The sequence below is a fragment of the Balaenoptera ricei genome, chromosome 21 (genome assembly GCF_028023285.1).
Source record: "Balaenoptera ricei isolate mBalRic1 chromosome 21, mBalRic1.hap2, whole genome shotgun sequence".
NCBI classification, from domain to species: Eukaryota; Metazoa; Chordata; class Mammalia; order Artiodactyla; family Balaenopteridae; genus Balaenoptera; species Balaenoptera ricei.
The window spans coordinates 18,050,321-18,078,108 of record NC_082659.1 but is presented as its reverse complement, the minus strand read 5'-3'; the positions used below and the strand labels follow the sequence as shown (position 1 = coordinate 18,078,108).

Genomic DNA, 27,788 nt, shown 5'->3' with positions numbered 1-27,788 from the left:
GGCCCTTGGCCTGTCTGAATAGCACAGAGTTAAGTGGGATGGTAAATGCCGTGTCCATGTACGGCCTCCCAAGGTCAAAGGTGCCCAACTTGGCTCAGTCACGGCCCCATGTGCACCCTCCCTGGTATGGGGCCAAGAGAGTAAACGCTCAGAGCCCACTCTCCCTGATACCCTCAGCCCCAACCGACTCAAGGACCTAAATGTGCTCTATCCACTCAGGGTCCTTCCTCTGCCCATGGAGAGCAGGGAAGACCTCCCCACCCTCTCAGAGCTCCACGGCTCTCCCTCTCCACAGAGCAGGAAACGTACAGCTGCGGGGCTGGCCTGCACGAGGACCAGGAGCTCAACAACCTGAGCCCCGTCCAAGGCGGTCAGGCTACACCAGCTTCCACGGCCTCCCTGCAGGGAACAGAATGTCACCCGTACCGGGACTCCTGCACCCCCAGAGACGCCAAGAATCGGTGTTTCGGGAAATAAACTCACAGCGCTAGTTAACGGAGTTTCAAGATACCACTTCTTAACCAAGCTGGACAAAAGTAAATTCATCCTGCTTTCCTGAAAGTAGACGGCACTTTGCAGCGGAAATTAAAACAACAATCCTGGAGAGCACTGATGGCTATCACTTTTGCAGCAAGCTCACACAGTTGTTAAAATTCTGACAACAAATAATGCACAGCGCAGTGCAATTTATGCCACCAGATTCCGAAACCTTAGCCAACTGAAGTGGATTAAGTTAAGACAATTCCTGCGTAATTTTTTTTTAATTAATAAGGGAACAATTTTCTTTGTCCTCTGCTAAATAAGCCTGCCTGGAGTGCCTGCATGTCTAGCTTCGCCTGGCCAAGAGGAATCTTTTTTGGTAATTTTTTCATTCATTCAACAAGTTGTTTTTTTTTTTTTTTAACTGAAATATATTTAACATATAACACTGTATAATTTAAAGTGTAAAACATATTAATTTGATACATTTGTACATTGTAATACAATTGCTGTTGTAGTGACAATTAGCACCTCTATCATGTTACATAATCCTTTCTCTTTAGTGGCTGGAATCATTAAGTTCTAGTTTCTTAGAAGTGTGATGATTATCATAGAATACTGGTGTCTATCAACAAATTTTTACTGAATCCTTATTATGTGTCAGGCATTAAGTTAGGTGCTAGAGCAGTGATGAATAACAAAAGATTTACTGGTCTCAAGGAGTTCACATTCCCAGGAATCTTTGATCTCTGTTGCCCTGGTTACAACCTCCCAATACATGTATTTACCACTGCAGAATAGTATCCATCTGAGGGCCAGCCAAGGCTCTGTATTTATTGAGGACCCATCACTCAGTTGAGCACTTTAGGGTGAGGCTTAGTTGTCAGGAACTGAGATATATCTATAAAGACAACGGTCTTCTTCAACATTTAAGACCTAAAATTTATTTCAAGGAATTTATGATGTAATGGGGAGAAGAAAAGGGGTATGAGCAGCATGAAATGATTTATATATACATAAAATAATACATAATATATAAACTATAGCTGTAGAGAACTGAAATAAATAAGATTTTTAAAAATTACTGGTTTGGGTTATACTTTCAATTTTATTCCAAGAGAAATAGATTAAAATTTTAACCTAGTAATGAATGCCAATTATTTTATTTAAAGAAAGACAATTTTAAGAGTTAGATTACAGAAGGGAAATCTTAGCTTAGAGAGTTAGATTACCAGAAGCAAGTGTCTTATAAACAGGGATAGTAGCAGTGCTGATAGAGGTGGTGATGATAATAATAATTAGCCTGCCCAAGACCACATGGAGAGAAAAGGGCAGCGCCGGTTCTGGAACCTAAGTCTCTATGCGCTATGTATGGTGTTATTTCCACCATGGACAAAAGCTTCTTCTCCATCAGATGACATCACTAGCCCCACTTACATCAAATAACTTGTGAAAAGAAAGAAATAACTCTTATAAAAGAAGGGAGGAGGGCTTCCCTGGTGGCGCACGGGTTCGAGCCCTGGTCTGGGAAGATCCCACATGCCGCGGAGCGGCTGGGCCCGTGAGCCACAACTACTGAGCCTGCGCGTCTGGAGCTTGTGCTCCGCAACAAGAGAGGCCGCGATAGTGAGAGGCCCGCGCACCGCGATGAAGAATGGCCCCCGCTCGCCGCAACTAGAGAAAGCCCTCGCACAGAAACGAAGACCCAACACAGCCATAAGTAAATAAATAAATAAAAATTTAAAAAAAAAAAAAAAAAGAAGGGAGGAAAAAGTAGAGGTTTTTCTCAACCATGAGGTTAAAAGCAAAAGTAACGGAGGATGACATAATCTTCCCAATGGACTAACAGTCAGAAATATTTTGATAGAACCAACTTTTATTATATTTTTTAACTGGTAACAAGTGAGGGTTCATCATCTTTCTCCCTATTTCAATGATATTTGTAAAATCAGAAAATCCCCTAGGTTTTCACCTTTTCTGTTTCAACACAGTTTGTTGATTGTTAGTTTGGGTTTGCTGTATACTACTTCTGGGAAAAAAATGCTGAGTAACTCATGTTTTGCAGTCTCTATACTATAGGACTTAAGTGACTAAATGTGAGTCATGTTTGTGGTGTTAAGTCTAGAAGGAAACCTCGTCAAAAATAACAAGAACCTGTGTTTTCAAGAAAATATTATTCCACAAGACGTGCCTTAGCGTCATTTTCTTCCTCACCCAAGGGTGTGTCATATTTTTTTTAAATTTTAAAAGGATATCCAATTTTCTTTACTAAACTAGGATTTTCCTGCCTTTCAATTTCAAGGCTAAAAATTCACTGCAAAGGTTGGCTTTAGCATTGGAACAAACTATTACATTAGCCAGATACTTTATAATGATTGAGACAAAAAGGACCCAAATGTCCACTCACAGTGTAAGATTATGATTGTTAGATTTAAAAGTAATTACAAAGAAAATTCAGTATCATGAAAGTGGCCATTCTATCCCAAATAATCTGTACATTCAATATATCCAGAAGAAGGATGTGGAAGGACCTGACTTGTAGAATATCAAGATTTACTATAAAGCTATAATAATCATAATTAGTGAAAATGTAACTATGGAAATTATACAGTGTAAATTGGGACAAAGGTTAGCGAATAGGCCAGGATTTTTTCTTAAACAATATGCTAAAACCATGAAACAAAATAGGAAACACTGACAGCTCAAAACTTCTGAGGATTAAAAGATACTCTGGGCACAGTACATAAATATCTCCTAAGAGGAGATGTTTGCAACAGCTATAAATGACAACAGGGCAATGTAAAGAAAACCACACCGAGATCCATTTCACACCAATTCAACTGGCATTTTCTCAAATTTAACTTTTTGATTAGTTAATAAATTCACATGGTTATAAAAATAAAACAATACAAAAAGGTGCACATCCTCATCCTTGTGTTCTATTCATCACATTCCCACCTACTTTCTAGGTTATCACTTTGGGGCAATTACACATCCATATGAACAAGTCTTATTTTTCTCCCTCTTTTTTAAAATAAAAGGTATCACACTATATTCACGATACTGTGCCTTGCTTTTTTGAACCTAGCAATATACTTTAGCGATCCTTCCTTATCAGTACATGGAAATACTCTACATGTTTTTAATGGCTACACACTAATTTAATTATACGAATAGACCCAAAATTATTTAACTGGTCCTCTATTAAAGAAATTTGGGTTTCTTCTAATACATGCTTTGATAAACAATGCTACAATAAATAACTGTGTACGTCACTGTGCGTTTATGCTAACTCTTTAGAAGAAATTCCCAGAAGACTGTTGGGTCAATAAGTAGGGATACCGCCAAACACTGTAAATACCAACTGTTGGTAAGTCTGTGCGGTAATGAGAAATCATATCTTAGATGTGTAATGAGAAATCATATCTTAGATGTGTAAGTCCATGCAAACACTTTGGAAAAGAATCTGGCAATAATGGGACTTCCCTGGCGGTCCCGTGCTTAAGACTCCGCCTTCCAATGTGGGGAGACCAGGTTCAATCCCTGGTCAGAGAGCTAGGATCCCACACGCTTCGTGGCCAAAGGACCAAAACATACAATGGAAGCAATATTGTAACATATTCAATAAAGACTTTAAAAATGGTCCACATCAAAAAAAAAAAAAATCTTAAAAAAAAAAAAGAATCTGGCAAGATCTAGTAAGGCTAAAATCCACATACCCTCTAACTCAGAAATTCTACTCCTAGGTAGAAACTCAAAATGTACTATGAGTCATATATAACCCAGATAACGGCTTTATTTGAGATGGTAAAACAAAAGAGAGAAATAAAAGAAAAAGAATAAATAAAAGTTTAAACTATGGTATATTTGTAAAATGGAGTATAATACAATAGTGAAGAATGAGTAAACAAGAGCTATAGGTTTCAACAGTTACTAACTTCTTTACATCTTGGACAGTTACTTAATCTGTCTCTGCCTGAGTTTCTCCATTTGAAAGCAGGGATAATAACAACACCTACCACACAGGACTGCTGACATTTGTTAAGTTTCTAGAACACAGCCTGGCATGTGGTAACTATTATACAGGTGTTTGTTAAATGCAATGAATCTCACAAATACAACTTGAGTGAAAAGTCAAGTTTCAGTAAGCAACATTCAGCATGATACCGCATACAGAAAGTGTAAAAAAAAGCACGAAAAAATACTACATGCTGCTACTTACAAACGTAGAAACGTTATAAATAGAAAGGAGTGACACCACCAAACTGCAGTCAGTGACCCTGGAGCAGGAAGTGATTTGGAGGGAATATTAAGGAGGTTTAACAGCATTGGCCATGTTTGTTCTTACATAGTATGCAGGTCCCTGCTGTTCATTTCATTATTTTTCAAAGTTTTGTGTATGTTGGAAGAGTGGCATAATAAATAAACAGCTGTTTTAAAATGAAGAATAATCAATGGAAGAAAGCAATAAGATGTATATTTCCAAAATTATTACAGGCAAATACAAGAAAAAAACTATCTAGCTGTAGATATGAAAAGGGGAAAAACATGACTAGTAAAACCACAAAGCATAGTATCTAGAACAATGTCATAGATATCAGTTACTGCAAAATCAAAATCTAACCATACCTAATTTGAGAAAAAACAAAACATTCCACCTCACAACCCAAAGATAACTACTGTTAGATTATTATTATTTTTAATAATTATTATTATTATTATTTTCCTGCGGCATGCGGGATCTTAGTTCCCTGACCAGGGATTGAACCTGGGCCTCAGCAGTTAAAGCGCCAAGTCCTAACCACTGGACCATCAGGGAATTCCCACTGTTAGATATTTTTTAAAAGGACAAAACATTCATATAGGATCACTGAAAGTAACGGGATAAGTTGAGCTCTACCAGGCAAATTCTGACAAAAAGAAGAAAACAGTAGAAACATAATAATACAAAATAGAATTCAAAGCATTCACAGGAAAAAGGGATATTTTAAGTTGATAAAAAGCACACCAAGCAGATGTCTTAAACCATTATGTGCTGGACAACATAACTTCAAAAATATATACTGCAAACACTTTAGAAATGTAAGGAGAAAATGTCCAATCAATAATCATAATGGGAAATTTTTACATACCTCTGTCAGAAATCAAGTGAACAAAGGGACCAAAATAACATAAGAAACTTAATTTAGAAGGAGACAGAATTTTATACCCAAATAACAGAGAATATACATTTTTTCCAGACTCAAAACATTGATAAAATCAAATATTGATAATTAATCAAATATTGGGTGTTTTATGAAGACATAAATCTTCAAAAAATCCCCAAAGTTCAAATCTTACAGGTCACATATACTGCTTGCTATACAAGGCAACAGAAATTAACAACCAAATACTGATCAAAAGCAAAAACATCAATGGCCTGCCTGCTTGAAATCTAAAAAAAAAAAGATTTAAGCCTCTTATGCCTTGTAATTGGTCCTGGGAATTTATCCTTAGAAAATAATTTAAAATATGGGGAAAATCAGATGAACAAAGATATTACTCCCAGAACTATTCATATGGCAAAAATTATGAGTAATCTAAATGTCTAATAATAGGGAAATATTTAAGTATATTATGGTACATTCATTTGATGGAATGTTACACAGTCATTTAATTACTGATATGAATACTGTCACAATATAGAAAATCCATATGGTAAGGTGAAGAAAGTAATCAGGATTCAAAATATGCAGCCAGAAATGGTCAATTAAGAGTGGACAAGATATAAATGGTCAGCATGTACGAAACTACAATTCAAGAGATTAAGGCGTGAAGATTAAATTGAGAAATCACTTATCCCACTATCAAGCTGTCAAAAGATTTTTAAGAAATAAACTCTTTAATGGTCAAGGTACAAACACTCAAGCATTCTCCTACACAACTGTTGAGAATTTATATAAATCGGTACAATCTTTCTGCAGTTCTTTTTGATAATATGTACACAAATTTGAGTAAACCTTTTGACATACAAATTCCACCTTTAGGAATCTGTCTTTAAAAAAAAGACTTTTAACATGGGCAAAGGTACAGTTACCAGAATGTTCTCACTATGTTATTTAAAATAGTGAAAAATAATAATAACCTAAATGTCTAAAAATTAGAGATCAGACAGATAGAATATGATATAGCCATACTATGTCATATTATATAATGTTTTAAAATGATATAAAATACATTTATTGACAGGGTAACACTCACAATATGCTATGTGAAGAAAAGCAAAACACAAGGCATATGTAGTATGATTCCACTTTTGTTGTATATATTTGAATGGCTCCTCTGCCCTGACATTTTCCAATTGTAAACAATGAAATGCATTACTCATGTAAGAAAAAAGTTATTGAACTGTGCAGATGAGAAAAAAATGAAGAAAAAATTTAAAACCTTCTAGAAAAATGTTAGGGCAATGGGATTCCGGCTCTTTTCTCTTTTGTAAATTCTCTGCAATGTTCTTATGTACTTTTACTACTGAAAACACTTTAAAAATTAACAGGGAAGCCAACACTGATTCGTAAGCCCACCCTCAGGGAGAATATGGAATTCACTCTGCCCCTCCTGCTTCCCTGCGTCGCCCATTCCCTTCTGTAAGTGCAGACATATTTCTCCTCATTTCTCTAGGGAAGGCTCTTGGTGACCTTGTGTACCAATCAAGAGTTCAGTGAGCACAGAAAGGAGCTCGTGCCAAGCTGCCAGCAGAGCCTCTGTGACTCCCCAGCCGTCACTCACTGGGCTATAAAAAGACTGGCTGGGAGAAGGGAGGTGCTGGCCCTGAGGCCCACCGCTGGGCCTCTCCGGGTTTCCACTCCCTCATCCGTTACAGGGGATGGTCTCTGAGGTGGCCCTGTTCAAACTTTCTGATTCTAGGTGCAAGTAGGAAACAGAGCCGGCAATAACCAAGGGAGACTTGGAAATCCACACATCTGTACCCACAAAGAGCTATCAAAATCGAAGGAGATCAAACAGAAGTCATGCTAAACTATGTGAAATCATGGTTTCATTTGGATTAAGTATCTGCATTTCACCAAATGCCTCCACTCACTCTGTAATCTCTATTCACGTCGCTGAGCTGCCAATAATTATTAGGGAGGCCCATTCGCTTGTATTCTTCACTGAGATCGATCAACATCCAGCCTTGTTCCCTTTCTTCTCTATCCAGCTTGGGGTTGAATGAAAAGCAGTATAACTCCTCATATTTCACTGCAAAAAAAGAAAAGGGGAGAATAAAGCCAAATCAAGCCAAGTCAAAGCCAGAATCAAATTTTCCCAAATGCATTCTGTCTGGGCTGGAGAGGCCAGCCTAGCTCCTCACCCCTCAGGGCTCTCCCAGGGGTACCCTGTCTCTGAGGTGGGTTCACCCACCTCTTCCCAACAACGACAAGACCTCAGGACAACCGAACTCAACTTTGCAAGAACTTCTTTTCTTTCAGGAGCATGGCCTTCCCCATCTTGTTTTTTTTTTTTTTGAGTTGCTTTTGAAAGTGAATATATTTTCAGACCACATAAAATATGGAGATTAAAAAGTAATTAAGAATATACGTGTACTTACAATAGCTAAGACACAGAAGTAACCTAAGTGTCCATCAACAGATGAATGGATAAAGAAGATGTGAGATATATATATGTGTGTGTGTGTATATATATATATATAAAATAGAGTATTACTCAGCCATAAGAATGAAATATTGCCATTTGCAGCAACATGGATGGACCTAGAGATTACCATACTAAGTGAAGTAAGTCAGACAGAGAAAGACAAATATATGATATCACTTTTATGTGAATTCTAAAAAATAATACAAATTAACTTATTTCTAAACAGAAACATAGAAAACAAACTTATGGTTACCAAAGGTGAAGGGGGGGTGCAGAAATTAGGAGTATGGGATTAACAGATACACACCACTATATATAAAATAAACAATAAGGATTTACTGCATAGCACGGGGAACCATACTCAATATCTTGTAATAAGCTATAATGGAAAAGAATCTGAAAAAGAATATATATGCATAACTTTGCTGAACTCCTGAAACTAACACAATATTGTAAATTGACTATAGTTCAATTTTAAAAAAAAAGAACATATATATTCCTTAGAAAACCAGAACTCAAATTTGTTTATGTATGTCGAGCTCAAATTTGGGATGGCCTCTCAGAGATACACAGAGGTCAGGCCACTGCCACGTTCTGATGCTTAAACAGTGTTAAATGACAAAACAGTTGAAAAAACTGTGGAATACATTTAAATGTTTGCACTTGAAACACCGGAACTTTTAACAACTACATAAATGTCATAATTGTACTATTCATACAGTATTTACAGGATTCATTAAAAAATATCCATTCATAGTACATGGCACCCTGTTCATGAGGCGCAAGTTGAAGGATGTGTGAGGACAGACTTCTTTCAGTTGTGCCAGGGTATCTCTGACTTCATGCATCACCTTTTATGCTTGTGAGGCCAGGCCCGACAGCTATCCCCAGCAAGATCAAGGATTTGGTTTTCTTGCTCTGGCCTTGCCACATTGAGGGAAGCAACTAGGCCAGCGCTGTCCAACAGAAATACAGTGTAAGCCACGTATGTCATGTAAAATGTCCTTGTGGCCACATTAAAATCGTAAAAAGAAAGTGAAATCAATTTTCACAAAAAATTTTATTTAGCCCAGTATACCCAAAATATCGTTCAACATATACGGAATACAAAACGTATTAATATTTTATACATTTTGCTTTGTACTGTCTTTGAAATTCCATGTGTATTTCTCACCAAACAGCACATCCTGGTTCAGACCAGCCACATTTTAAGCCCTCGATAGCCCCGTGTGGATAGGAGCTACCTACTGGACAGTGCAAATCAAAGCATTTCTGGTGAGAATAAATCGTGGTTGATACTCAGTGAACCCTTGTTTCATTCCAGATTCTGTTCTGATTAAATGTACTGATCCATCTAGTAAGCATCATGACAGGTCTCCTTGCACAGATGAGAAATCCGAGGCAAAGGGATGTTTTGCAGCGTCCCCAGGGTCACACAGCTAGGAGGTAGGGAGTCTGGCTTTCACCACCAGGCACTCTGCCCCCCCCCCACAAGGCAGACCCTTCTCTCTTCTCCCCAGATGGGCTGCTTTTGTATATTTTCTTTCCAACCATCCCCCTAATCTTTTTTTTTTTTTTCAACAGAATTCTTTCTCCTTACAGTTTTCTTAGATCATCCCATTTGTTCCTTCATCTGTCAATGGCATTCAGCGTGGACACTTTAATGCTCCTAAATGTGTGTCTGGAGGTCCAACAAAGCATCTCACCGCCAGCAAAAGGCCGCAAAAATACACAGGCAGCCTAAGGTCAAAACTCAAGTTTCCAGCTTCTTTTGATTACTACTGAAATGACTCATCTACAAGGATGATAAGATAAGGGTCATATTTTAAGTACCAGACTTTTGAATTAGACATGCACTCTTTCTTGTAAAAAAGAAGCAAGAAGACTGGGGTTTATCAGTGAGATAAGCTATGTCTATTTCAGTCTCTCTCGATGTTATATTTCTAAATTTGAAAATTGAGCATACTGAGATTTCAACAAAGAAAATGCACACATACAGGTACATGCACACACACACACACACACACACAGCACAGACACTTCCAGTAAAAACGGTTTCTTGTCATCTTAGCCAATTGAGCAGACAGCATATAAAATTGACATCCTGTTCTGGGAACGGTCGGCTCGACACCGACATATGTTTTCCATCTCTAAGTACCATTTTCATGACTCAGGCTTCTGATATCATAATGTTAACCACAAATGCAATTTGTTTAAGATGCCAAAAGAATCTCTTGAGAAAGCCTCAGTTCCTTCAGTGAAAGAAGATCTAATGAAGATGGGGTAATAATGGAAGTTAAATTCCATTTGTTAAATGCCTACAAATAGGTTTAAAGGTAGAAGAAGAAAACCATTCTATGACTACTGATAGTTTTCTAGGTATGGGTTCATTCTTGCTGTCATTGGGAGGAGGTGAGGAAACTGCACATAAATTAATGCAAGAATAACTTGTCACCGACATTAAGAAGATCACTCTTGAATTAGGAGACATCAGAATGGATTGCCACTGAAATAATGAAATTTTCTCTTTCAGTTATTTTTAAGGAAAAGGGTGATCAACCATACCTTTGGCCCAATTTACCTAAAATTCTACATGCAGGCAGAGAAACACATTTTTGTCAGTCAAAGCTCAGTCTTGTTAATGTGGGCAAGCTTCTTACCCAGAAGCCAGCCCAGAAGAAGCCCTCAGCTAAGAACTGCCTACTCTGAGAAATTAAAAAATACCATTAACAAAGATGTAAATTTTACTGAATATTTCCCATTCATAATGTTTTGTTCCCTCATCTCCATCTCTTACAAAATACATAGCAGAATGTTTAGTAATCAACATTATTAAGATAAGTAAGGTAGGTAAATTAAAACCAACAACAACCAAAGTAGGGCTTTGAGAAATCTCCGGTCTTTACAGAATCTGAACTGAGAGAAAATACTTATGTGCTTTGGGAAGGCCAAATCCCTGATTTTCCACCCACTCTTAAAACAAACACGTTAAATACTCCACTGGCTTTTCACATCGCAAGGTCTAGGCCATCATATCCAACATAAAATGCCTTTTGCTGCTCGTGGCCTGGCACCTTCAACAGGGGATGCATTGAAGGCTTCGCCCCTTGGGGCCTCATGACTAGGAGGGCACAAGAGCTCCTCCAACAAGAAGCAAACCCTCAGCATGCCTTTGGACGGGGGCAGTAAACTGAATGTGCACCTCTAATTAAAAAAATTTTCAGAAAAGCTTATGTGGAAATCATTCTAGCACTTACTTTATTTACCTACCTAAATCATATAATTGCTAAACAACGGCAGACTTCTATTTAGAAAGAAAAATGGCAATTTCTCAAATACTACATTAAACTAAGAATGAGTAGCATTTTGTCTATGGTTCTAAGAAGGCCAAGTCAGTGTTTCAGGACTAAGTAGACGGCATGAGCTCCACGCAAGCACAGAGGCACACAGATGGGACTGACTTTATCTTATTTTAGCATCATTGCTCAGCGCACGCCTTAACACAGGGAAGCATGTGTGGCTGCAATCGATTGGATACCTACTGCTCTCATCAACTCCTTCCCGCTCAGATAATCCCACTTTCTACTCCTGGAGAAGATATGGGCCATCAAGTGGAAACTCTTTCAACCCGGAAGCACCAAGCCTACAAATGGCCTTGTCTCGGCATCTAACCTCTGCCCCTTCCTCCCATAAGAAAGGAAAGGGTGTTCATTCCACCAAAATAAGAGAGCCTTTGGGCAGAACAAAGCAGTTAGGAAAACAGAAAAAAACAAACATGGGGGCATTCTCTCTTATTATTGACTAACTGGGAAAAACAGAAGGTAATTTATACTAAAATCAAAAGTACTTTAAAAATCGAAAGGAAACTTGTAACAACCAATGTAAAACCTGAATAATACAATTACATTATTGTTATGCAAATTTTTAAAAAATCGAAAGGAAACACACACGTGAATTAGCATCAGCACAATGTGAAGGATGAGGTAGGAAAGGGAAAAGTCACCAGCAGTCACTGGAAGGACACAGAGGTTTTAGAACCCAAAGTAAGGAAAGTTAAATTGCTCTACATGCCCTAATGAATTCAGGCAACTGAAAATAAACGTAGTTGAAAAACCATTTAAAGAGGGGTGAGAAGATAACACAGCTATTAATTGGATTTTGCATATTAAAAAAAAAATGAGAACTTTCTTGTCTATTTTGAACAAACAAGTGCTCGAATTAAACATCAGGATTGTGGAAGTTAACATTTAGGAATAAAGGGCTACAGGACCCAGAGATTAGTATCATCAATACAAAGGAAATTGTTACTGTAAAAATTGCTTGAGTGGCACTTAGATAAGAACAGTAAAAAGTTAAATTAAGCAAATTAGACTATATCAATCCTGAGTTTTTTTTTTTTTATAAATTCATTTATTTACTTTTGGCTGTGTTGGGTCTTCGTTTCTGTGCGAGGGCTTTCTCTAGTTGCGGCGAGCGGGGGCCACTCTTCATCACGGTGCGCGGGCCTCTCACTACTGCGGCCTCTCCCGTTGTGGAGTACAGGCTCCAGATGCGCAGGCTCAGTAGTTGTGGCTCACGGGCTTAGTTGCTCCGCGGCATGTGGGATCTTCCCAGACCAGGGCTCGAACCCGTGTCCCCCGCATTGGCAGGCAGATTCTTAACCACTGCGCCACCAGGGAAGCCCAATCCTGAGATTTTTAAAAATCATAGTAAACATGCTGAAGAATTAGGGACTAAGATGGGCTGAAAAAATACTGCAATTTAATAAAAAATGGGAAAATAAACAAAAGAGATGGCTTAAATATTAAAGGGCCCAAGAACATTACAGAGGGAAAGATAATTGATAACAAAAAAATAAATAGCAGGAGGCTAATTAGAGGGAGGAGAAAAGAAAGAACATGGGGAAAATGGAAGCCCTCTGAGAAACAGGGGTCTTCAAATCAGAAAAATGTATAACCTTATTAGTACATCAGATCTACAGCATTAATTTATTTTCTCATTTGGGCCACAGCCCTATTTTAACTTATTTCTTTATGAAGAATTAAAGAGCTTACTGGATTTGGCTACGTTATTTTTTTGCTGGGATCTTTCAGAGCCCATGACCAAATTCTGACCAATCTGAATTCATATGAAAGACAAACCAATAAAATCTAGACAAATTTTTTAGTCATTTGATTTACGCTTATCTCAGAAATCGTAATTCAGTGAAGACAGACTCTCAAGAGCTTTGAAGCTATCTCCTTCATAGGCCTTGACTGAAATGGACTCCCAAACATTCTTCTTTTGTTAAAAAAAAAAAGTGTCCTCTATAGGACCTTAGCTGTGCCCATAAGGGGAGGTGAAAACACATGATTTGTTTTGGTGACCAACCACAATAACCCCAGAGATGGATATTGTGTTGCTGGAATTCAAAGTCATTTCCCCACCAAACACACACACACACACACACACACACACACACACACACACACCCCTCTTCTGAAATACCTTGAGGAGTGCAAAGGTGTAATTTGTAAAAGGTCCTGGGATGGTCTGAGAAGCCACCCCACTCCTGGTGGAAACTCCCTCCACCTTGCCTCACCTCCACCCAGATTCAACACCCTGCTTCCAAGGTGACAGGCTGTAATATGCCCTAATTTTAGCACTGCCTTTAGCATTAAACTGTGAAGCTGCTTGGATTCTATTTCTTCTTCCCATACTCATTAAAGTACTATGTTTTATATAAACCGGCATTTCTAATTCCAATGTTTCACAATGCTGGTGGCTTTTTAAAAAATCTTCTAAGGTAATGGCTTTAATTCAATTAATGACTATAATTTCTTTCTTTGGTCTCTGGCTACAACTAATACTGAACTCCCAAAACTTCATCTTTAAGAAAAAGTGTATATTTTTAAAAGCAGGGGGGCCTCCCTGGTGGCGCAGTGGTTGAGAATCTGCCTGCTAATGCAGGGGACACGGGTTCGAACCCTGGTCTGGGAAGATCCCACATGCCGCGGAGCAACTAGGCCCGTGAGCCACAACTACTGAGCCTGCGCATCTGGAGCCTGCGCCCCACAACAAGAGAGGCCGCAATAGTGAGAGGCCTGCGCACCGCGATGAAGAGTGGCCCCCCCTTGTCACAACTAGAGAAAGCCCTCGCACAGAAACGAAGACCCAACACAGCCAAAAATAAAAATAAATAAAACAAATGTGGGGTTTAAAATGTTCTGATTAAAAAAAAAAAAAAAAAAAGCAGGGGAACACAGTGATGTTCCTCCCTGGGGACCCTCGCAATGTGAATCTGGGCACTCACTGTCATCTGGGGCCAGAGCCCTCACCGCCACTGTGATCTGCTCTTCCAGTGCCTCAGCCCTTTCCCAGTTCTCTGGGCTATTCCTAAATCCCATTAATCCGGTCAGAGCACATTTATCACCCGGTACATCCATTAATCAGTGACACAGAAACTGCTGGCGCGCAATTCCCCTCGCATTCTCTGCTGCATGCAACCTCACGTACATCTTCCCAGAACTTCTGTTCCAATTATAGTGCGCCCTCCAAAAAAGTTCAACTGCTTTTCTGGCTAACTCGGCAGTTCTTTTCAACACACTGAGATGAAAAAGCCTCAAAGGGCTGACGTGAAAGGGGAGCAAAGTCAAGTCAAAATGATCAGATTCTGACGTTCCCATCACGTAACTTCAGCTCTTAGCTCTCAACAGACAATACAGTCGTATCATAAGAATCTGAGGACCCAACCGAATGCTTTGAAGAGTTTACAATCAAACTTCTTGTCCTGAATCAAAAAGCATTTAGTAAAGTAACTATAAGCGCATGTCCTATCTCCCTTATTAATGACTTCTGGGTAAACACTACCATGGATGTTACTGTTATACAAATGACCTCCTTTCACTGTATACTTCCAAGACACTGAACAAAGGAACCCCACAGTTCACACAAGCCACATACACAAGAAACACCTGTGTAGATTTTCATACATTTATAGCATAGTAAGCTATAAATTTCTTAGACTTAAAGCATAATAAGCTGTAATTCTAAAGACCCTAAGATGAGGGATATGTAACCAGAGAGTAACTGATAGCATATATTTTTCAAATCAGCCATTCTTCCCACAACACTTAAGGAGGTTTTGTTTAGGAGAATCAACATATACATACCCCGGACATTCACTGATGCTAACAAAGGTCTCGTTATGCCAACCTTGGGAAATACATATTAATATCAAAAAGCAACAGAAACCAAACCTTAAAAGCCCCCAAATAGGGAAAACTGCACTAGACCTGTTTGATATCAATGTTTTCCACACAAAACAATTTGTGGGTTTTGTCTTAGGGCTCAGTCAAGGTGGCTTGACTACCACAGTATCAGAAGGGCATACTTTGGGATGATTTCACCCCGAAAGTGAAGCACAACTATAACCCCCTCCAAGATAAAAACTATGAATAACGAAAGAAGCTCATAGAGTAAGTAACTCAGACAGAGGCCCCCCCCCTCAAAAGACAAGGAACTCTATCAGTCAGATTTCTTGGCCTCATCTGAAGGCTGGGATAATTCCTAAAGTACTGTAATTATGAAGTATTCTCCATATTTCTTCAACACAATCTGTGAATGTCTTAAGAGTGGGTCCCACGCTGAATGCCGAGCCGCTCTGCCCTACCTGGCCTTGCAAGGCGGAGGAGAGAGATGTAAACGTCATGGCAGTCCCTTTCCTGAGGGATGACGAGCTGTAAGAGCTGAAAGTTCTTGCAGCGAACGAGCAGAGGACACCCGGTAGCCGTTGTCGCCTGTTTCTCGATGGTGGAAATCTGACTGTGAAGAATCTACCACCAAAAGTTAATGTGGGTAAACTAAGCACAAATAACAGATACACAGGACAAAAAGTAACACAGATCTCTGAGCCACACACATAGACAAGAAACACTTCCTGACCTTCAGCTGGCTTGCACTCAGATGACAAGAACCTACGTGTTTGGGGTAAGAGCCAACTGTCTGAATCTATCATTTTATTTTTCAATGCCAAGCTTTCTGATATCCAAGCTAATTATATGAAGCAAACTATTCGGCATACAATTCTGCACAGGTCCAGGTAAGGGAACATTTGGGCCGTCAAATGTTGAAATGCACTGAGTAGCTAAAATTAAATAAGGTCATGAGAAGTTAGTAAAATAAGCCTTGCAATCAACAAAAGTTAGAGACAGCTCCGCTGGGAGGTGCCACCATGCTCCTTAATTCCACATGGAATGCTCTCAAGTTCAACAGCAACGTGAGATTGTTGTTCTCGAAGCTCTTGGTGGTCAGGCAGGCTGCAGAAGAGATTTATTTGAAAGGAAATCATGCTGAAGTGCTCTGGCGTTTCAGGAGGGTCTCTCTCTGCTCAGCCCTCAGTGGCAACACTTCATTCTTTAAATTCCTCTCCACTAAGTAGTGCCTGTCACCTTCTGCTGAAAAGATAAAGTCTACAGACTACAGAAAAGGCAAAATCTACCACTCAGGGACTCTGGTTCTGGTCATAATGTCATGGTTGGGTGGCTATATAAAATAAGAACTATCTAATGGTCTCATTATTATGTAGCAGAAATACCTGATGATGGGACTGTTCCCTAGATTTTTTTTTTCTTTTTTAAATTATGAGAAAACTGCAGACAACATAATAAAATGACTAAATGGCCTGCATTACAGGAGGCTACAAATAAAGCGGATTGCAAATAAAGCACTGTGTAGATGCTGTATCTGGTACACTAACATTACTGAATCTCTACTTGACAGCTGTGACACGCAGCACTTATAGCTCTGGCTATTTCTATGTCTATCTTTGATGATGTTCAAATAATTAGTGCTTAAAATGAGTAAACAGATCAAGTGGATGTGACCCTTTACAGAAAAAAGGAAAAACCCACGTTCCAAAAAGAGTCCTCTGAACACCCAAACGCCAAATCCCACCCTCCTCACCCTGAGGACAAACAAAAAAATAGAGGGTCAAAACTTGTTACTTAAAACAATGGAAAACACATAAAGCCAACAATAAGGAATGCATACCCATGTTTCTTTCCTTGTGTCAGGTGCATTTTCCACAAATATGACATGAGTAGCCGTCAAATACAAAGTACCAAGGGCTGCCTTTTTAGAAGATATTCCATCTACCAAGCGGACATTTTCAACCTAGAGAAATCAATGTGACAGGGTTATAGTAGAGCAAAAAAGCTATTCACAAAAAACAATCAGTAAGTAATCTCGAACTTAATCCAAATATGATTTTGAAAATTCTCCCAATAATAAAAACCAAAACTTGCCCTCTTAATTAGATCTCACAATGATTCTGTATATCAAAAGATAAAAATTCACCAATTCCTTAAATATAACCTTAAATGTACCACAAAAGAGTTATAGACCCTATTTTTTTTTTAAGATCTTTATTGGAGTATAATTGCTTTACAATGTTGTGTTAGTTTGTGTTGTTTAACAAAGTGAATCAGCTATATATATACATATATCCCCATATCCCCTCCCTCTTGCATCTCTCTCCCCCCCTCCCTATCCCACCCCTCTAGGTGGTCACAAAGCACCGAGCTGATCTCCCTGTGCTATGCGGCTGCTTCCCACTAGCTATCTATTCTACATTTGGTAGTGTATATATGTCCATGCCACTCTCTCACTTCGTCCCAGCTTACCCTTCCCCCTCCCCATGTACAGATCCTATTCTTTAAGAATACCCTTTCTGTGTTTTAAATAGGTCAACATTTTTACTTCACTGTAATTATGTAATTTTAAGGCAGGAAGCATACGCATGAAAGTTGAGTTTACACATTAACTATATATGAATCACATTCTATTAAAAAAATAATGTATTTTCCTATGTGTTTCTCAGTTGTAGAAATGGCCCCAAGGTTATCTGCTTCCATATAAACTAGTAGGAGCAAAAAGTATCAGAAGATGTTCTGCATGCTTACCAAGAAAATCTACCAAATTAAGATGCTAATATTTATAATAAAATCTTTCTAATAAATGGAATTCTCACCCCTGAGCTAAAATTCAAACTGCTACAGGAGACTTCTGGAAACAACTTTTATCAAGCATACATCTCTGAAATGTAGAGTAATTTCAAGAATATGTGCATTGGGATCATTTCAATATGAAATGTAAAGGAAATGACAGGACAGTTTCTACAGGGCAAACGAAAAAAGCAGCAACGACGACTCCAATAAGGCAGAGCCACCCCAAACACTCGATGAACATTCTAGTAAGGATGGCAGTGCTTAGCAATGCTACTTACTACTGCCAAGGATCAACCGTCTACAAAAAGACACTGGCTCAACCCTCATCCCTCAAATCAGGATGGTGACTTGCTTCCATGAGGCAGCTGAGAGACGAGTGAATCATATGTGCTCCATTCTTTAGTCTAACATAGAAGCTGTTGTGCTGATGCAGTTGGAGAGCCCAAGGCTTCTCAACCGCTCCAGGAAGCCCTGCGGGGACAGCTGACTGAATGGACACCCCTCAGGATCGTCAGGACGACTCCAAGGGCAAACATCACTCCACACATTCCACTGCCTCAGTTTCCTCTTAGAACCAAACCAGCCTTCTGGGAATAGTACTTGAGGGTCTTGTCCCACTTCTTCCCAATTTCCAGGGATCTAATGAGGCAAATAACGAATTAGGTATTTACTATATTTGGGGGGCATACAATTTATGCGGGGGGTGGCTGCATCATTCCTGAGGCCTTGTGAATGTCTATGTGTATCAAGAATGGTTATTCAACAGCAGTGTTCTTACCCTACCAGCTTATGGTTTTAAAAAAATACTTCTTTTGTTACTACAGTGCTCCACATTCTTTCACATGGTTATTCATCAGTCTGTCTCTTTCATAAACGGTCCTCACATCATTGGTTTACTTTCATACCAGGTGGTCATCATTTCTTATGCATTCATGAAAACTGTTTATATAGTAAGGATAGTAGCCTATGGCTTAATTTTTATTTGTATGTTTTATAACTGCCTCTTTACCAAACTCTTTTACTAGTTCTAATAATTTTTTCACTAAAGTCTCTTGGATGTTCTGAGTAGACAGGAATATTTTCTGTAATAATTTATCTCTTCCTTTCCAATATTTATATCTTCATTCCCCTTGTTTAATGGCATTCACTAGAACCTGCAGAATAACAGTAAATAACAGTGGTAACAACACTCTTGTGTTGCTTTTCATTGGTTTAATAACAGTTTTATTGAGACAGAATTCAGATACCATACAATTCATCCATTAAAAGTATACGACTCAATGCTTTTTAGTATATTCACAGCATTGTGTAGATCATTGTGCAACGACTACTACAGTCAATGTTAAAGCATTTTCATCACCCGAGAAGGAAACCCTGTTCCCAGTAGCAGTCAGCCCTCTTTCCCCACTAACCGCCTCAGCACTAGGCAACCATCAATCTACTTTCTGTCTCTATGGATTTGCCTATTCTGGACATTTCATATGAACTGAATCGTACAGTCTGTTGTACTCTGTGACTGGTTTATTTCACTTAGCATCATGTTTTCAATCCGTGTTTCAATCGAAGTTCATCCATTTGTAGAATGTGCCAGTACTTCATTTATTTTTACTGTCAGAAATATTCCATTATATGGATATACCACATTTTTATTTATCTGTCAGTTGATGGACATTAGGGTTGTTTCTACCTTTTGGTTATTATTATTTTTTTAAAAATTTATTTATTTATTTATTTATTTTTGGCGGTGTTGGGTCTTCGCTTCTGTGCGAGGGCTTCCTCTAGTTGCGGCAAGCGGGGACCACTCTTCATCGCGGTGCGCGGGCCTCTCACCATCGCGGCCTCTCTTGTTGCGGAGCACAGGCTCCAGACGCGCAGGCTCAGTAGTTGTGGCTCACGGGCCTAGTTGCTCTGCGGCATGTGGGATCTTCCCAGACCAGGGCTCGAACCCGTGTCCCCTGCATTGGCAGGCAGATTGTCAACCACTGTGCCACCAGGGAAGCCGTGGTTATTATTAATAATGCTGCTATGAACATTCTTATACAAGTTTTTTCTCATACAAGTTTTTATGACGACATACGTTGGGTGTATATATACCTAGGAGTGGAATTGTGCCGGTTCATATGTAACTCTTTGTTTAACCTTTTGAGGAACTCCCAGACTATTTTCCAAATCCAAAGTGGTTGCACCATTTTACATTCCCACCACCAATCTATAAGGGTTCTAATTTCTCCATGTCTTTGCTAACACTTGTTAAATAATTTCTTTTTTTTGATCATAGCCATCCTAGTAGGTATGAGATAGTATCTTGTGACTTTTAGTTGCATTTCCCTAATGGTTAATGGTTAACATCTTTTCATGTGCACATCTGTTTTTAATGGGAACACTTCCTATATTTCACCCTTGAGTTTGATGTTGATTTTTTTAAAAATCACATAGTGGAAGTGACCCACTCCTAGTTTAATAAGAGTTTTGATTTTTGAAAATGAGGAATGAACATCATGCCTTTTAAATATATATTTGGATGAATATTTACTTTTTTATTTTAGTCCTGTGCTATTAATAATAGTAATAGATTTCTTAATCCTTAAAGAAGTCTTGGATCTTGGTATATGACCAACTTGGAATCGGTGTGTTAATGTTTCAATATTCCTTATATTTTATCTGCTATAATTGTTTTATTCTTGTTTTCCTTTTTGGTTTCTTTGCATCTATGCTTTTAAGAAATCATCACAGTTAAAATTACATAAATTAATTAGGAAGCTTTCAACATACAAATTATTTAGTATTTGAAACAAATATGGGCACTTCTTTATACAGAAACAATACTTTAATAATTCATTCAATTTTTTGTGCAATTATAGATCTGTTCAATGTTTCTATTTTTTACTAAATCTCATTTTGACATCTATTTTCTTTTCAAATTATCTTCTTATTGCCGATTTTCAAATTCTTTACAATCTTTTAATTCTTGTCTGTGGGTAAATCCCTCTCTCCTTACCCCTTCTCTCATTCCTAATATTGTGAACTATGTTCTTATTTCTTTGTGATTAGATATGCATATGTTTTTCTTCTAAGTAACAGGTCTTGGATTTATCAACTTAATTTTTCTGTTTTCCAATCGTTACTTTCTGCTTGTGTTTGTTAATAAATGTTTTAACATGCTTTCCTTGAGTATATCATGTGGTTTTTGTTTCTTTGTTCATTTTAATTTTTTTTATAATTTTTTTTTTTCTTTTTGGCTGTGCCATGAGGCATGTGGGATCTTAGTTCTCCGACCAGGGATCAAACCTGCGTCCCCTGCCATGGAAGCGTGGAGTCTTAACCACTGGACCACCAGGGAAGTCCCTCTTTGCTCATTTTTAAATTCTTGGGTTTAACAGCTCATCAATTTTCATTCTTTTTGATTAATAACAAGCTTTAAGTCCAATCATTTTCCTCCAGGTAAATCTTTGGCTGCATCTTAAGAGTTTTGTTTGCAATATTATCATTCTTATTACTTTCTAGATAGTTTATAACGGCAGTTTTTATTTCTTCTTTGACCCAAGAGTTTTTAAAGAGAATATTTTTCAATTCCCACGCGATCGGATTATGGTATTTAAATTTTTGTCATTAAACATTCTATTTTGAAGTGACTATGAGAAAGATATCATGGAAGAGACTGTGGGAGGAGAAAAGCAAGGGGATATATTATTTTTAGGACATTTCTGTGGGGAAAAACTCATTTGCATGCTGAAATGTGCCTAGCTAAATTAACCAGACGTCCAGGGTTGATATACCAATTAAAAATATCTAAAAGCAGAATGTAAATAATTTTCTCCGCACTTAGAACCAATGAAACAAAACTTTATTAGGGTAACCACATTGAACATAAGATAGTATTCTGAAGCCAAAGTATTTAGTATGAATTATTCTCCCTATAGAAGTGAAGAAAGCTATACCACTTAGATTATTTTTAGAAAACCTCAGTGGAACAGAACAAGGTTTGCAGATGGTGGTAGGTTAGAACACTTAATGAGATTTTTCCATGTCTTTTTGTTAACTTTGGATGCTGCTGCAGGAAAATTACATTTCAAGATCTGGCGATCGTTCTCACAGGTCTCACAGCTGTCAAAAGTAATGCTGAAGGAGAGGGAGGGAAAAAATAAAAAACAATGAGGGAAACACCAACAGCATGATTTCCCAGTGATGTAATAAAAGAAATGAGTAATAAAAATTAAAATCCCGTTATCTGAGAAATTCTGTGAAGATGGGGAGCACTGTGCAGGGACCACCACGTGGTTTACACTAAGGCAGCCAGAACATTCTTGACTGTGATGCTAGAGTCAGTCAATTCTAGAAAAAATGAAATAAATCTCAAGAGTTTGGGTGCCATCATGAAGACCCATTGGTTCCATAACTCTGCTTCACTGTCGGGCTAACTTAATTCTACCTCATCTACACATGTAATAAACCATATGGTAATAAGGCTTCTTTCATACTTGGGGAGATAATGACTCTTAGGAAACCACCAGCTTTTTTTTTTTTTATAAATTTATTTTATTTATTTATTTTTGGCTGCGTTGGGTCTTCGTTGCTGCGCACAGGCTTTCTCTAGTTGTGGCGAGTGGGGCTACTCTTCGTTGCGGTGTGTGGGTTTCTCATTGCAGTGGCTTCTCTTGTTGTGGAGCACAGGCTCCAGGCTCGCGGGCTTCTGTAGTTGTGGCATGCGGGTTCAGGAGTTGTGGTGCACGGGCTTAGTTGTTCCATGGCATGTGGGATCTTCCTGGACCAGGGCTTGAACCCGTGTCCCCTGCATTGGCAGGTGGATTCTTAACCAGTACACCACCAGGGAAGCCCAGGAAATCACCAGCTTCTTAAGACAAAGTTATTGCAATTCATTTGCATGTTCCTGGGAACACCACGCTTAAGACACACTTGGCATTCATGCTCTGCAAATGGCAATTCATCTATGCAAAAGATATTACACTATTATCATTAACTCTTGAGTGTACATTTTTCACTTTCTGACATTTCCAAAAAATGGAATGTATCTTATGATTAATGTGGTAAGAAGCCACTGTGGCATTTAACTGGCAGTACTTTTTTTTCTTTGCGGTAAATAAAATCTCAGTGCATCTTACAGCCACTGATGTCTTAGGTTTGCTGAAATGCAGTTAAGTTTTTAGTCACTGGCATATAAATTATATTTGAAATCATGGAACTGAAAGAGGTTACCTCGGGAGAGCATGCAGAGTGACAAGAGGAAAGATCTGAGGGCATCCAACATTTAAAGCTCTGAGGGAAGAGGAGGAATCAGAAAAGCAAACCTGGAGGAATGGCCAGTTAGGAGGAAAATCCGGAGAGCGTGCTGTCAGGGGAGAGGGTGCAGAGGGAGTGGTTTAAAAGGAGAATGTTTATGCCGAATGCTGCTGAGAAATCAAGTAAGGCAAGAACTGTAAAATGCCCTTTGGACTCAGCAACACGGAAGATGCAGAAGGGGTCGTGGGAGCCCTGGGGTCAGAAGCCATAAGACAACGGCTGGAGGAGTGAACTCATCAGAGCTGAGAAAGTGGAGATTCTACTCTTTGTGGAAGTGAGGGCAGAAGCCAGAGCTGGGAACCTGACCACTGGAACTCCATCCCGGAGCAGCAAAAGACCAAAGCATGCAAAGAGCTTTCCAGAAGCAACAGGCACGTCAAGACAAAGAAGCCTACGAGCGTTGCCAACCAGGGGGCGTCTCACACTGTGATGCACACAGGAAATAAAATAACTCCCATTCGGAGGAAACCGTGAGAAACATGTTTTAAAGGATTAGAAAAAGGAGATGAGGAACACTGGGTAAGGATGTGTTTATCCTGCTTGTACTGAAGTCTCCCCAGTCCTACAAAGCTTCTCCTCCAGCTTTTAAAACTGGTCCTTTTAAAAATTAAGAAACATGCTTATTTATGCAATGTTTAAAGATTCAGAAATACAGAAGAAGGAAAGAAAATCACCCTAGTCCCATAATTGAAACACAAGCACCTGGACTTCCCTGGGCGCAGTGGTTAAGAATCCGCCTGCCAATGCAGGGGACACGGGTTCGATCCCTGGTCCAGGAAGATCCCACGTGCCGCGGAACAACTAAGCCCGTAGGCCACAACTACTGAGCCTGCACTCTAGAGCCCGTGAGCCGCAACTACTGAGCCCACGTGCCACAGCACCTGAAGCCCACGCGCCTAGAGCCCGTGCTCTGCAACAAGAGAAGCCACCGCAATGAGAAGCCCACTCACCACGACGAAGACCCAACTCAGCCAAAAATAAATAAATAAAATAAATTTTTTAAAAAACCACAAGCACTGTGAATCTTTTGGTGTATTTTAGAAAATATGTATATCTTATTTTAAGCATTTTTTGATTACGTGGCAAAGTGCCAGGGGAAAGAAACCCAGGGATGGGGAGGAAAAATCTAATCTCTGCCTTTGCTTTACTGAACTTTTCTTTTGCCCCAAATCTTCAGGAGGGTAGGCTGTATACCGTACTGCCTTGATGGGTTGGACAAGGGCTGTGTAATTAAGTAAGAGGCAGGTTTAATACAACACAGCTGAGTCATGGACCAGAGGTGCCTAATGGATGGTGAAACAATCTATAACCTGAACTAATTCAGTGGGATCAGATTATGCTAGAGGAGACTGTGAAAATGCAAACATCCGAGGGAACCAGCAGAAATTCTGGGAAGAGCTTTGGAATTCTGAAGGGAATAGAATGGAGGTGTTCAAAATACTACCAACATGGCATGGGTCAGGCCAATCCCAGCCGTCAGTTGCCTTATGTAAAAATTACCAAAATAATAATAATAAAAACAACAATTAAACATTTTTGGAGAACTTACTCTCTGCCATGCACTGTGCTGTCACTGCATATCTGACCTCAGTTAATCCCCACAATAACCCCATGAGTTAGGTCCTCACATAATCCTCATTTCACTGCTATGTTTAGAGACCGACAAATCTTCCCAGGTCACACAAGCAGTACATGGGAAGGCTCAGCTTGGAGCTAAGGTCTATCCAGCTCCAAAGGCCAAGCTCATAGGTCACCGAGGCTGTGGACCCTGGTGAATGCCTATGAGGTCATTCTAGTTCTGTTACCCAAAATTAATATGTTTAGGATAACCAGTTAACAATTATTTTAAGCAACTTTATACATGAAATTAGTATTTGAAAACAGAATGCTGGTATTTCCCTGGTGGCGTAGTGGTTAAGAGTCCGCCTGCCAATGCAGGGGACACAGATTCGAGCCCTGGTCTGGGAAGATCCCACATGCTGCGGAGCAACTAAGCCTGTGCGCCACAACTACTGAGCCTGCACTCTAGAGCCCGTGACCCATAACTACTGAGCCCAGGTGCCACAACTACTGAACCCTGCACGCCTAGAGCCCATGCTCCACAACAAGAGAAGCCACCGCAATGAGAAGCCTGCGCACCACAACGAAGAGTAGCCCCCGCTTGCCGCAACTAGAGAAAGCCTGCGCACAGCAACAAAGACCCAACGCAGCCAAAAATTAATTAATTAATTAATTAATTTAAAAAAAAAACAATGATTTAGGAGAAAATTATATTGTAAAACTATATTCACAAACCACTATGGGAACATTCTTTGAGATAAACCCAAAGACAAAAGGCCTGGGAATGGGCTACGGGAACCTGAATGTTGGCACGAGGAGACGTTCAGGATTCTCAGAACTGAAAGAAAGAACAGTAAACATCCAATTCCACTCAACAAAATGCCTTTGTGTAGCACGGTGTTAGGTTCTGGGAAGAACAAAAGGCTGAATAGGATGGAGTCTTTGTCCATCCTGAAGAATCTTACAGATTCAATGGAGAAGGCTGTGCCCCAGTTTAATAGCCTTTTCATTCCCATCCCTGCTCTGCTGAGGTTAGATTGAGGGAAAAAACGCTTTCATCAGCTTTTCTAGGCCGAGGCTGAAAAGCCTCAGTGAAAACACGGGGCCCCTCCACGGCACTGCCAGGCCTGAAACAGGACACAAGTACGGCTGGGTCCTTCCCCCATCCATCACAGGGAGACACAGCCTCTCCTCAGCCATTCTCCACTGCACCACCTTCTAATTTCAATCTAAATAGAACAGAAGTCTTTACTTCCTACCCTGCAGGTTGCATACTGGACTACTGAACATTTTGGGATTCTAGAATCATCTCTGACTATCTGGAAAAGAAAAGCTGCTCTGTAGGACAGGGAGTCCGAAGTGCAGTGTAGGGTTACCTTTTAATGAAAGAAAGGGAAATGAACGGCACTGACCACCGGTTTTGCTTGGGCTGAAGATGAGTCCTCTAACCCGTGTAAAGTAGGCTGAGGGTCACGGCCAGGCATCCGGGGGAAGAGATCCAGAGGCTGCCGAACAGGGAGAAATCAAAATGTCTGCAGCGGCCAAAACCGAAGACAAGTTTATGTTCTAATCTAAGAAAAGCAACTAGATAAATAGTTTGTCGTGCTAAATTTGGTATCATGACATTTTCTAAGTCCAGCAACATGAAAAGTAAAATATTTGTCTGCGAGTCAGGAGGCCTCGACTCTGGTTCTGGTTCTGGTTTTGAAAGGGAACCGCTGGGTGCAGGCAGCTGAGCGACTCTGTCTGGGTTCTGACTCCTGAAAAGGACCTACAGGTATTTAGTGCCTTCCCACACTTGCACAGGTTAACTCAGAGGTGCTTCAGAGAGACGTTAGAAAACCCAGAAAACAGCAGTTGTGAAAATACGCACGATAATGACTCAATACTAAATCTCAGGAAATTTAGCCCCTCGGTACTGCGGTTGGCCAACAAAGCTCTCGCGATTTCCCAAGGAAAGGAAGCACCAGCCTCAGCCACGGCAGATGCCACAACACTCTCTGAAAGTGGCCCAGGGGCCGCACTGCAGCCCAGTGTTCGGGGCCCAACGGAGAGAAGCCCCCGAGGACAGAGCCCGGCCTCAGGAGTCCACAGTCTTGGGTACGGAGGCTGTGCTGGCTTCAAGCAGCGCCCACTACCTGCTCACTCACTCACTAGCTGCTCAGAATCACCATCAGGCCAATCCAGGACTTTTCCAGAAAAGCTGAAGGTAAAGAAGGAAGCACCGTTGAGGAAGATTCCTCTCAACTTCTCCCTTGAGCAGAAGGGACGAAAGAAGGAAGGGTAATAATAACAACAACAACACTCACATTAACTGAGCAACTGCTGAGTGCCAGGTATTGTACTAAGTGTTGTCCGCACACTATTTCTAACCCTGGCTGAAAACTAGACATAGTGGTCCCACTGAGAAAATGATAAAATACACATGCAGCCTGTAGACCTACTGCCCAAGGCCCCTCAGCTAGAAAGCGGCAGAGCCAGATTTCAGACCAGAAGTGTCTGACGCCCACACCCGTTCCCTAGATGTGCTCCCATACTTTACCCCCTCGGTCCAAGCTTAACGTTGTAAATCCTCCATTTTCCCTAAGATTTCAATGACAGAGTTACACAGTTAACATGTAAAAAGTTCTGACTAAAGCTAAAGCACTGATAACTCGGTGTAGAGCATTAAGTTAAAATGGCCACGTTAACGCCGTCTGTTCACTTCACTGGTCTGGAGGGGTGCATGCCCGCCATGGTACTGAGGTGGTCTGGAAAGCCTGGCTCCCACATGGTCCCAGGACCAGCTGGCCAGAGTCATGACAGCTGCTCTGGCCTGTTTCACGTCAT

General features: G+C 39.9%; 1 protein-coding gene across 4 annotated transcripts in view; it reads right to left on the bottom strand.

Annotated features, from left to right (window-relative positions):
- Window positions 1-27,788, bottom strand: part of MTMR7 (myotubularin related protein 7) — a 101,930-nt gene that overhangs the window by 47,676 nt on the left and 26,466 nt on the right. For 2 of the 4 annotated variants that reach the window (XM_059909843.1, XM_059909842.1), the window contains exons 2-4: window positions 17,146-17,268; window positions 15,767-15,929; window positions 7,562-7,719 (exon numbers count right to left, since the gene is read on the bottom strand). In XM_059909843.1, coding sequence (XP_059765826.1) covers window positions 7,562-7,719; window positions 15,767-15,929; window positions 17,146-17,268 — 444 coding nt within the window. Of the gene's footprint in view, window positions 1-7,561; window positions 7,720-15,766; window positions 15,930-17,145; window positions 17,269-27,788 lie in introns of those variants that run through there. The other 2 variants (XM_059909844.1, XM_059909845.1) reach the window with 2 other exon arrangements.